General features: G+C 40.1%; 1 protein-coding gene across 5 annotated transcripts in view; it reads left to right on the top strand.

The window, feature by feature from the left end:
• Nucleotides 1–11,024, top strand: part of ripor3 (RIPOR family member 3) — a 72,533-nt gene extending 61,509 nt beyond the window's left edge. For 4 of the 5 annotated variants that reach the window (XM_036949845.1, XM_021568379.2, XM_021568375.2 and 1 more), the window contains exons 16-22: nt 366–495; nt 2,392–2,553; nt 3,479–3,637; nt 7,079–7,281; nt 9,612–9,695; nt 10,142–10,232; nt 10,580–11,017. In XM_036949845.1, coding sequence (XP_036805740.1) covers nt 366–495; nt 2,392–2,553; nt 3,479–3,637; nt 7,079–7,281; nt 9,612–9,695; nt 10,142–10,232; nt 10,580–10,680 — 930 coding nt within the window. In that variant the 3' untranslated portion in view covers nt 10,681–11,017. Of the gene's footprint in view, nt 1–365; nt 496–2,391; nt 2,554–3,478; nt 3,638–7,078; nt 7,282–9,611; nt 9,696–10,141; nt 10,233–10,579 lie in introns of all 5 variants that reach the window. The other variant, XM_036949846.1, reaches the window with a different exon arrangement.
• Nucleotides 11,025–12,232: the final 1,208 nt, after the last annotated feature.

Raw genomic sequence — 12,232 nt, 5'->3', positions numbered from 1 at the left:
CTGTCAATTATATGCATATTCTAGCATCTTGTCCTGACAAAATATCCCGTTTACTACGGGAACGTTATTTTTCCAAAAATGAAAATACTGCCCCCTAGTCACAAAAGGTTTTAAGTGTGAGATCATGTACTTTTCACCGCAAATGTACAAGCATTGTTTTGGTGTAAGCATGGTCCAGAAGTCATTTCCTTTTAAATCCAATGGGTAAGTGAACAAGTGCACTCTTCGGGGGAAAGGACAGAGAATTGGGACACAGGGAATGGTTTAAATTAAAATAACAAAGTAAATCGTAATGGAAGTAGTTATAACTGTGTAACTATGCAGCCTAAAATTGAAAGTGTGTAACCAGTGGCCCTGATTTACAGGCAATGAGGAGTTCAGAGTCAGCGGTAGTTCACAGGGACATTTTGGAAGAGATGTCACTCCAAGCAGAGGTACTTGAAAAAGTGAGCAGGTTGATGCTGGAGACAGCAGACATGCTCTCTGTCAGTAACAGTAAGTAGCCATCTTTTCTCTCTCAAATGCTTTGTTTTAGAGACTGGTTCAACTATTTTAAAAAATGGGGGAAAATGACAAAAATATCTTTGTATGTGTCAGAGTTTGGGTTCGTAGCCAACAGAGCTGCTTCTGGACCATACATATGGCGAGGGTTCGAAAGCCTTTAGCAGTACCTTCAGCACAGGGGCGGCAGGTAGCCTAGTGGTTAGAGTGTTGGGCCAGTAACCAAAAGGTTACTGGACCGAATCCCTGAGCTGACAAGGTAAATATCTGTAATTCTGCCCCTGAACAAGGCAGTTAAAACTTGTCTAGGACTTGGGTTCTGCTAACTTTACGGAAAAAGCAAACCATGCAATAATCTGAGTACAGCGTTCAGACAACAAAGCAGCCAAAAAGATATCTGCCATATTGTGTTGTCAACAATAGTCAGAAATGGCATTATAAATATTCACTTACCTTTGATGATCTTCATCAGAATGCACTCTCATGAATCCCAGTTCCACAATAAATGTTTGATTTGTTCGATAAATTTCAGTATTTATGTCCAAATAGCTTATTTTGTTAGGGCGTTTGATAAACAAATACAAACGCGCGTTCAGGTCCAGCCGAACGTTGGATGAAAAGTTCAAAAAGTTATATTACAGGTCGTAGAAACTGGTCAAACTAAGTATATAATCAATCTTTAGGATGTTTTTATCATAAATGTTCAATAACGTTCCAACAGGAGAATTCCATTGTCTGTAGAAAAGCAAGAGCTACCTCTCATGTGAATGCGAATGACTGAGATTGAGGCTGCTGCCAGACCTCTGACTCAATCAGCTCTCATTCGGCCCCCTTCGCAGTAGAAGCCTGAAACAATGTTCTAAAGACGGTTGACATCTAGTGGAAGCCGTAGGAAGTGCAAAATAACCCATATCCCACTGTGTTTTTGATAGGGTATGAGTTAAAAAACTACAAACCTCAGATTTCCCACTTCCGGTTTGGATTTGTTCTCAGGTTTTTGCCTGCCATATGAGTTATGTTATACTCACAGACATCTTTCAAACAGTTTTAGAAACTTCAGATATTTTCTATCCAATGCTAATACTAATATGCATATATTAGCATCTGGGACTGAGTAGGAGGCAGTTTACTCTAGGCACGCTTTTCATCCAAAAGTGAAAATGCTGCCCCCTATCCCAAAGAAGGATCCCTATCCCCACTGTTCCCCGGTAGGCCGTCATTGTAAATAAGAATTTGTCTATCCCTTTCTTTCTTAAAACACAACTTTTTAGTGTTGCTTTTCTTTAGTTTTTTATCCTCTTATGTTTGTTGTGTAGTAAATATTTCAGTTTTTATTTTCATTGTTTTTATTATTGTTTTCCTGGCTCTGAAATGTGCTGTATAAATAAAGCTTGATTTGATTTGATTTGTGTCTGTCTCCTGTCCCGCTGTAATTGTTTTAAATCAAATGTATGACAGGGAAGAGAAGCTCCATTTCCCTTTAAAAAAGACGCTTTGTATATGACTAATTAACTTACTTTCCTAGATACTGGATATAAATTGTCATGGTTGCATAGACAGAATTACACAACTCTGTCAATAGTGGTCAGTGTGAGGCCTCTGATCTGATTTAACATATCAATAAATGTACAGGTGTATGCTCTTAATTTGATGACTCTGTTGTCGCAGACAGGAAATGCAAACTTGTAGTGAATGCAAGGTTTAAAAAGGCTTCTAAAGTTTGATTTGCCCACCCCAAAAAATAGACCAACCCCTAAAAAAAGGTCAATTTAATTATTATCCATATAATAATTCACATTTCTTGTTGCTGCAGGATTATTTTCTTGCTGTGAGAAACTGGTCAAATTAACATAGTACATCTGCATAACTCTTCCTCTGATCTTCCCCTAGTTCTCCCAAAGGCCCAGAGACAGAGGGAGTTGCTGGTGTTTTGGGAGGAGTGTACAAGCACCGAGTCGCCCCTCTGCTGCCCCACTGACACGTTTGTCCAGACCCTAAGGAAACGCTACATCCACAAGGTCAAAGCCAAGCAGCCCGGCCAGCCAGATGCAGGTCAGCACCGTAGCACAACAGCTAACTCAATGGAAACAATAAAAGGGCATGGCTTCAGTATAGTTGCTAGCCTGGTTGCTAGTCTTTTACTGCTTTGGCCACCTAATTGTTGTCTTGGCAGGCCAATCATATAATGTAATTGAATGCAGAAGCAGGTAATCAGGCTAAAAGTGATACAGTATGTTCCAGTATTAGTCACAATATCAAATCTGTTGACTGATGAAAAATGTCCCAAATGGCAGCTGTCATCCTTTACCTCCAACTGCTCCTTTCGGTTTCGTTAAAACAGCTATGCCTAAGGTAGATAGAGGGGTCGTTCCATGAAAAGAGTGCCACAACAGAGCCTGTCAAATGAATGTGCTGTGTTAGAGGTTTCATGGTGCTTGTATCTAAACCAAAGCAGATCATTTTTAAATGGTTCTATATATCAGTTGGGTTCTCTATAAGCTTCAATATGAGGTCATAACCCCAGCATGTGCATCCTTGTAGCTGTGTGGACTAATATGGTCAAAATTGGGTAAGCTGAGCCAATGGTTGAGCCAATTGAAGCAAGGCATTATCACTGGGATATGAGGTAACAACAGGGCCTGGCCTATGTTAAATGTGTAAAAAGAAAACGTACAAAGTGTTTGTTACAGTACATGTTAAGCCTGTGTTAAAAGATGCTTAACATTATTAAAAGACAAACAAGCGATTGTGATTGTGTTGAATTGTGTTTTGGAAATAAAGATAGACATGGTTTTTACAAAAGTAGTGGTAATATTTCATTCAGTACAGAAATTTGTAGCTTAACCACTTTTTTTATGGACAAGCTATGTTTTCAAAACTGTAATGTTCACATAATTCTCTCCAAGTTGGTGGAATGACCCAGAGGCTAGCTGGTATTTGACTGTAGTGGGTCACTGAAAAATTGTGTCGTCTGCAGTGTTTGCGCAGCTGTTGCAGCAGATCCAAGCTAGCTGTCGGATGGTGCCTATGGCCCGCTACAGTCCACAGAGGGTCACAGTTTTCCAGCTCTCCACCTACCTGAGCCGCTGGAGCTTCACAGACCTGGGAGAACACATATCCCGCCTCTCCAGAGAAGGTATCCTGTCATAGGACTCTTTCACACTATCATGCTGACCTGACCTGAACCAAACTGTGCAGGCTTGGTTTACATGGCAAGAGGATCATTTACATTCCATCCAGGCAAAGCTCCGGGGCTGTACAAAAAAGTAGCAAAGATAAAAAATAAAAAGAAGGGACATAGACACAACCGACGACAACCTTCAACATTGAAGTGTTGCTGTATCACCTCATTCAGTTCCATGCATTTGAGAAAAGTTAGCTACAGTATGTTAGTCTTAGGACCATAATGGAAGATTTGCGGTTTAACAGAACAGTCTTGAGTTGATCTTGAGGATAGTGAGTATCATACATTTATTTATTCATATTTTAAAGCCCCTAAATCCTATCCATAGGAAACAATGGGGTTTTGTACGGGAAGCAGAGGCAAAGACAATGTAGTAGACCACAGCATAAATACAGTTGAAGTCGGAAGTCGGACGTTTACATACACCTTACCCGAAAACATTTAAACTCAGTTTTTCACAATTCCTGACATTTAATCCCAGTAAAAATACCCTGTCTTAGGTAGGTTAGGATCACCACTTTATTTTAAGAATGTGAAATGTCAGAATAATAGTAGAGGCAATGACTTATTTCAACTTTTATTTCTTACATCACATTCCCAGTGGGTCAGAAGTTTACATATACTCAATTAGTATTTGGTAGCATTGCCTTTAAATTGTTTAACTTGGGTCAAACGTGTCGGGTAGCCTTCCACAAGCGTCCCACAATAAGTTGGGTGAATTTTGGCCCATTCCTCCTGACAGAGCTGGTGTAACTGAGTCAGGTTTGTAGGCCTCCTTGCTCGCACACGCTTTTTCAATTCTGCCCACAAATTTTCTATAGGATTGAGGTCAGGGCTTTGTGATGGCCACTCCAATACCTTGACTTTGATGTCCTTAAGCCATTTTGCCACAACTTTGGAAGTATGCTTGGGGTCATTGTCCATTTGGAAGACACATTGGCGACCAAGCTTAAACTTCCTGACTGACGTCTTGAGATGTTGCTTCAGTATATCCACATGATTTTCCTCCCTCATAATGCCATCTATTTTGTGAAGTGCACCAGTCCCTCCTGCAGCAAAAGCACCCCGACAACATGATGCTGCCACCCCCGTGCTTCACGGTTGGGATGGTGTTCTTCGGCTTGCAAGCTACTCCCCTTTTCCTCCAAATATAATGATGGTCATTATGGCCAAGCAGTTCTATTTTTGTTTCATCAGACCAGAAGACATTTCTCCATATTTGTCCCCATGTGCAGTTGCAAACCTTAGTCTCACTTTTTTATGGCGGTTTTGGAGCAGTGGCTTCTTCCTTGCTGAGCGGCATTTCAGGTTATGTCGATATAGGACTCGTTTTACTGTGGTTATAGATACTTTTGTACCCGTTTCCTCCAGCATCTTCACAGGGTCCTTTGCTGTTGTTCTGGGAATGATTTGCACTTTTCGCACCAAGGTACGTTCATCTCTAGGAGACAGAACGCGTCTCCTTCCTGAGTGGTATGACGGCTGCGTGGTCCCATGGTGTTTATACTTGCGTACAATTGTTTGTACAGATGAACGTGGTACCTTCAGGCATTTGGAAATTGCTCCCAAGGATGAACCAAACTTGTGGTCTACAATATTTTTTCTGAGGTCTTGGATGATTTCTTTTGATTTTCCCATGATGTCAAGCAAAGAGGTACTGAGTTTGAAGGTAGGCCTTGAAATACATCCACAGGTACACCTCCAATTGACTGAAATTATGTCAATTAGCCTATCAGAAGCTTCTAAAGCCATTACATCATTTTCTGGAATTTTCCAAGCTGTTTAAAGGCACAATCAACTTAGTGTATGTAAACTTCTGACCCACTGGAATTGTGATACAGGGAATTACATGTGAAACAATCTGTCTGTAAACAATTGTTGGAAAAGTTACTTGTGTCATGCACAAAGTAGATGTCCTAACCGACTTGCCAAAAGTATAGTTTGTTAACAAGAAATTTGTGGAGTGGAAAAAAAGTTTACTGACTCCAACCTAAGTGTATGTAAACTTCCGACTTCAACTGTATTTTAGATCCAGGAGAACGTGAGAGTCCCAAAAACATTCCCAAGACACACTACACATCTGGATGGAATCTGTCGACACTATTCCTATTCCATGTACACCAGAACTAAATTAAGTCATAAACTGAAGCATGTGGGTGCTCTAGGACATGAAAAGACCCATCGTGTGAAACAAAGGACAGGTTTCGTTAGTGGCCCCTACAGCTGTGTCTTCAGAAAGCCCAGGGGACAACTCACACCACACACTGAAAGATCCATACTACTGTAAATCTGCATGTGCAGAACGTGATGAGTTGCCCTGTGAAGAATGCTGCAGAAAAGCTTTGATAATTGGGCATGTATGGTCTAGCCAGACCTGGGGTCAACTACTGTTTGAAATGATTAGATGTGCTTGGTTTAGTGTGCCCGTTGCAATGTGGAACCAACAGAAAAGTCCCAAAAGTGCAAAACCATCCACCTGGCACTTCAGGCATGCTCAAGAAAGGGTTCAAAGTATTTCAAATAGTATTTGAACCCAGGTCTAGTCTGAGCTGCCACAGCAGCAGTTGGGGAACAGCCCAGAGTACTGTATTGGATGGAAGCCATGCATAATTTGTTTTATTATTGTACAATAGGCTATGCATTTTGACTGATAGGGGATGGTTCAGTCTTGTGGTTTTTATTGATAAGCCCTTTTGGGTTTCTGCTCAACATCTCCTCAACATGTGTGTCCTTTATCTCTCTATCTATTTCCTTTCCAACTGTTGTTGTACAAATATTTAGCCTGTTTATACCTTCCTTACTGTTTCTGCATTCAACAATACCTACCGAGTTGTTCGGCAAATTAATGACAAGTTGTCTTTAAGCAGACAAAAGCAAACTGGCACCCAGATTTTTAATTATACACTGAGTGTGCAAAACATTAGGAACAGCTTCCTAATATTGTGTTGCACCCCCTTTTGCCCTCAGAAAAGCCTAAATTCGTTGGGGCACGGACTCTACAAGGTGTTGAACGCGTTCCACAGGGATGCTGGTCCATGTTAACTCCAATGCTTCCTACAGTTGTGTCAAGTTGGCTGGATGTCCTTTGGGTGGTGGGCCATTATTGATACAAACAGGAAACTGTTGTGTGAAAAACCCAACCGTTGCAGTTCTTGACACACTCAATTTTCTTGCCCATTTAAGTCTCAAGGCTTAAAAATAATTATTGAACCTGTCTCCTCCCCTTCATCTACATTGATTGAAGTGGATTTAACAGGTGACATAGGTAAGGAATTATAGCTTTCACCTGGATTCACCTGGCCAGTCTATGTCATGGAAAGAGCAGGTGGTTCCTAATGTATTATATAGAAAGGTAAAAATAACTTACAATCTTTTGGTGTGTGTGTTTGTCAGTGCACCTGGTGACTGCTCTGGAGAGTCCTAAGAGGAGAAAGGCATTGAAGAAGCTGAAAGGGAGGCGCATCGTCGAACTGCTGCCCCTGGGCTATACCCTCCAGCGCCTAGCCAGTCTCCAGACAGATGCCAACCACAAGGTGTCCCAGGCAGCCAGCAACTGTCTCTGCAGAGCCGTGGGCTACAAGGCCTTCAGGACAAAGGTACGGACGAGGCCAATAGTGAAACTTTTAAGTCATTACCTGCTTGGTAACACTTTATATGACACCCAGTATCATGACACAGTTATGACACGGTTATAACACTGTCACGACACATATATTTAGACCTGTTGTGACATGTATTGCGTCATTTTAAGGCTGGTTATGACACCTACATAAGAGTGTCAAAACCCACAAAACCTTCCACACAAGGCAAAACATTCCATTACACCATAGCCTACGTGTCAACAGTATGTTTATTTTAGATTTATTTTTATTTTATTGACCATATTAAATTATCTTTGTAATTGCGCACACGTTGATGTCAGACATGCACCTACCCCAATGCTTTGCTGCTGATGACTGGGATTGAATGCAGGAGCATATTTTAGGAGTAGGACGAGACATTGTTCTTTCGACTGATGACTGATATAATGGCATGTATGTGACAGGCCTTTCTGGCTTATATGATTATGATGGTCATAATGCTCTTGTCATTGTCAAAAGTGTAATTTCTTAGTCCAAGTAAAGTGACACAGGATGGTCATAATGCTTCATGACAGAGTCATAAAGCGTATTTTCTACAAGTTATTTCAAATACGATGACAATAAACATAACTGTAAATAATTCATTTACATCAGTTGTAAATATATGGGCCATGACAGTGTTATGACCAATTATGACAGGTTATGGCAAGTTATAGCAGTTGTTATGACAAATTATGACAGGATTATGACCGTGTCATAACGTCTTATGGCCCTGGGTGTCAAGTACAAGTTACAAAAAGCTTGTAAATGTTTATAAATCCTTCTTTGTTTAAAACCTCTGAAATGTAACTGCATATAATTTAAAATGTAATCTACATAATCCCCAAAAGTAATTATTTATCATGAGAGGACCATAAACAATAACTAGTAATGGGCTCCTGAGTGGTACTGCGGTCTAAGGCACTGCATCTCAGTGCAAGAGGCGTCACTACCGTCCCTGGTTCGAATCCAGGCTGTATCACAAAAGGTAAAATTGAAATATTCCAAGAAAGGTTCAATTGTCACCTTTCTGGTAAAAAAGAGTTATAAATTGCTGAGGTGTAGTCACTTTTTAGGACACAAGCTGCATGTACACAGAACAAATATGATAAAAATATGAAAATATGAAACTATTCAACAAAAGTCTATGAATAACACTGAAATAACTTATATGCGTTCTAAATGTAGTATAATCAAATTATAAAACCACTAACTATAAGATTTCACCTTCCTTATAACTGTAAAATACATATTTGTATGTTTAGTGTAAGAGAAAATGTGTATATTTTCTAAAGGTCTGTTTTGATCAAAATGTCTGCTCCCACCACTATGAACATCACACAGAGCTCTAGCTTCCTACCTTCTAGATTGGCTTCCTGAACTCATTAGGAACTAGCCTTTCATCTCATATCCTGTCCATCTATGACAAAGTGTTCTTTGTTTAGAATCTATTAATCATTTTAGATTAATAGCTATAAATCGATCTCTGAACGTGCTATAGTGATGAAACCCCTCTCTCCTGCTGCGCTACGATGTAAGGTTTGCAGGCATGTGCTTTATCAGTGGCCGTGACATAGGGTTCAGCCAGGAGTTGGTGGACAGTCGGAAGAGCGAAGGGAGGGACATCCCAGCTTCAAGTGGTTTCAAATGTCACATCTTACGTCACACAGGCGGACTAAATATACTACTGTGTCCATGGGAACCAGGGCTACGCAAGCAATTTCGATCTACGGTGTCCACAGATCGATGTATAAGCAAAAATGTTGGTTGGAACTGGTACCAGAACCACACAGGTCTCCAGAACAGGGGACTTTATATCTAAGAGGATTTATTAAATGTTATAAATGCTAATGAATTGTAATGCTTATGAATGTTTTGTAAATAATGAAATACTAATTTCTTTACCTTTCTAAATTGTGTAATTATTCTCAAAGAGTCCTGGGATCCATAAGAAACAAATCCATTACCGAAGGACAACACAAGCATCTCATCCTACTATTTAGTCTTTACTGTAGCTCTAGTCTAGATCCATCATCCCTCCCTCGGTTGGGATGGTATTTATTACAGTTGATTAAACTGAGACTCTGAGCAGCAGTGCATATCATTGTTATATGATGCTTTATTAGTGAAGTTCTTCTAGGACCGGTTTTGCAGACACAGACTAAGCCTTGTTCAGGAGTAAAAAGCATTCAGAATGGAGGTTCTCCATTGAAAGAGTTGTTTTAGTCGAGGACTAGGTTTAATCTGAGTCTGGGAAACTGGAACATAAAGTAGTTTATGTCCTTGTAATTGTATTATCCTCCTAGGCTATCGTCTACTACACGGAAACCCTGAGGGACAGCAATGTCCAGCTCCAGCAGGCTGCCTGTCTGGCCCTCAAGTGTCTCAAAGTGAGTCCTCTTGGTGTGTGATGTCTTTGTGCCGAAGCCACAGGGTTTCACAAGGAGACCAAACCCAAATCCCAGAATACACAGATGATCTCTCCTCTGTCTGCCCACATGTTGCCATTCGCCACTCTGCGTCAACACACCATCTTATCCTGGACACGAATGCTGTAGATTACCAGCCCGTTGGCTGCCAATGCTATAATCCTGTTTGTTTTGGCCTGGCAGTTCTCTCTACCACCCTATTTCATTGGGATTTTTTTGGTGGCATATTTGAGGGAGCCACTCAAGTGGTAGACCTTTGGCCCTGCTTGAAAATAAAGACACCAAGCCAGCGTAAAGCTACAGGTGTTTATTCTTGAGATGTGTTGTGGTTATGTTTTGAGGAGATGGCACCCTAGTGGTTTGGTTTATATAACACGCTTTGAACTTTGAACTCCTGTGTTTGGCAGGCGACTGAGAGTGTGGAGCAGGTGGCTGAGTTGTGGCGGTCGGCTGACGAGGACCTACGCAGCGCTGCTAGAGAGACTGTGCTATCATTTGGTAATCAGCCAGATGGTGTTTTCATTAACATGTTCATTTGCTTGCAATTACTTGATTACATAAATCATTTTAATAACTGTCCTGTGTTCAATTGGGCTAGATTTCTACCTAAGATGCATCATTTTCTGAATTCCTATATTGTGTTCATGAGTGAATGATAAGAAACCTGGGCCTATATCACGAATCTTCTAAGTAAGAGTGCTAACGTAGGATCAGGTCCCCACAGTTATCCATTATGATTTAAAAGGCAAAACTGATCTGAGGTCAACAATCGTACTCTTGAGACGCTTTACAAATGTAAGCCTTGATTTTTTTTGTAGACCTGATGCATTTTTTTCTTCTTTTAGGTAAAAAAGGTCACCTTGCATTCCAGCGAATGGACAAGATTTATTGTGAGTTGCAAGATGAAGCATATCAGAACTTGGATACTGAAATCACAATCCTTTAAAGTTGAGAGAAAAGTCATATGAATGTACCCCCCTCTCCCGGTTGGGCTGCCAAACTGCAGTGACTGGATCTGAGCCAGAGGAACATTTAGAATAGACCAGCAGCAAAACATAATGGGCCATAATCCCTGTACATACTCAAACTGTACAGATGTTGTACAAAGCAGTTGTCCTGACAGTGTATGGGGCCTTAAACAGTCGCCCGGCTTCATGTACAGGAAAACCTGTATAACCACTAGGTGCTCTGTATGATATAAAACACCTCAGATATTTATTCTATATTTTAGCAGTATCAATATGAAATGTACACAATACAAATAAAGTGGATACATGTACATATTTGCTTCGAACCAAGCATCTTTGTGTTGATAAATGTTTCTGGGGTGTGACCAAAGTTTCAACTGGCCGGAACATGTTGGGAAGCATTAATTGGACAGGTAACTCTACAAATAACGCCTTGACAAGACCAGCAAAGATTTATTGAAAAATTAGCTGTAAAATCTCCCTTTGAACAAAATACTCACTCCCTGTGCATTACAGTGAAAAGCTCCATCTTTGTTTATTTACATCTATATGTAGAAATGACATTGGATGTAATTACTAGATATACCACACTAAAAGGTGTGTAAAGGTATTAAAAAGCACAATGAGCTAATTACAAGCCAAAAAAGATTAGAACAGAATGACTAACAAAGCCAAAATAACTATTTGCATTTACAAACCTCCCACATATTGAATATATCCTATAAATAAAATTGGCAGCAACATTTTCATGAAAGAGCAAATCCAGACTGATGACCTAACCTCTTAATGGCAAACAATGTAATTTGCTACAGCAACAGAACATAATATAATTAACTTAAGTTTCATTGTCAAAAGTTCTCAAAACCAGACCGGGCAAAATATAAACATTTCGTGTGGTCTGTGGTTCACAGGATAGCCAGCTTCAAAATGGTGAACTTTCCCTGATAGGTATCACACCGTGCTGGAGTTAAAAATAATCCCAAAACATTTTGATTAAGAGCTCATTATCTTGTCCAGCAGTTTCTTTATGGCCCAACTGAAAATAATCAGTTAATATCCCTCCAGCAGCAGACAGCATTAGTATACTGTACACATTTCAATGACAAGTTACAAAACTTTATAAAAGCAAACTTTTGTCTTTTCAAATATTATGATTCTGTGAAATCTCAAAAATCAAATTGTTATTTTCAGCAAATTAGTATTTTCATTTTTCGGTCTTGGGCATGGGGTTCTCGCCTTCGCAAATGCAGATAGTGGGCAACTGATAACACTTGGAAGTCGATATGAAGCCTAGAAGAACTGAGAAAACAAGGCCACAGCATCATGCTCAGTGTGATAACACCTTCAGAGGGTGAACTTTATTAAATGAAAAGCAGTAGTAGCATTTGAACTCTGCAGAAGTGACATACAGCACCTTCAGAAAGTATTCATACCCATTGACTTTTTACACATTGTTGTTACAGCACAAATAAAATAAAAATACATTAAAAATGTGCTTAACAAGTCATATACATTGCATGGACTGTATGC

The sequence above is a fragment of the Oncorhynchus mykiss genome, chromosome 17, assembly GCF_013265735.2.
Source record: "Oncorhynchus mykiss isolate Arlee chromosome 17, USDA_OmykA_1.1, whole genome shotgun sequence".
Taxonomy (NCBI): Eukaryota; Metazoa; Chordata; class Actinopteri; order Salmoniformes; family Salmonidae; genus Oncorhynchus; species Oncorhynchus mykiss.
Note: the sequence above shows the minus strand (reverse complement) of the source record. Positions and strands in the feature narration are given on the sequence as shown.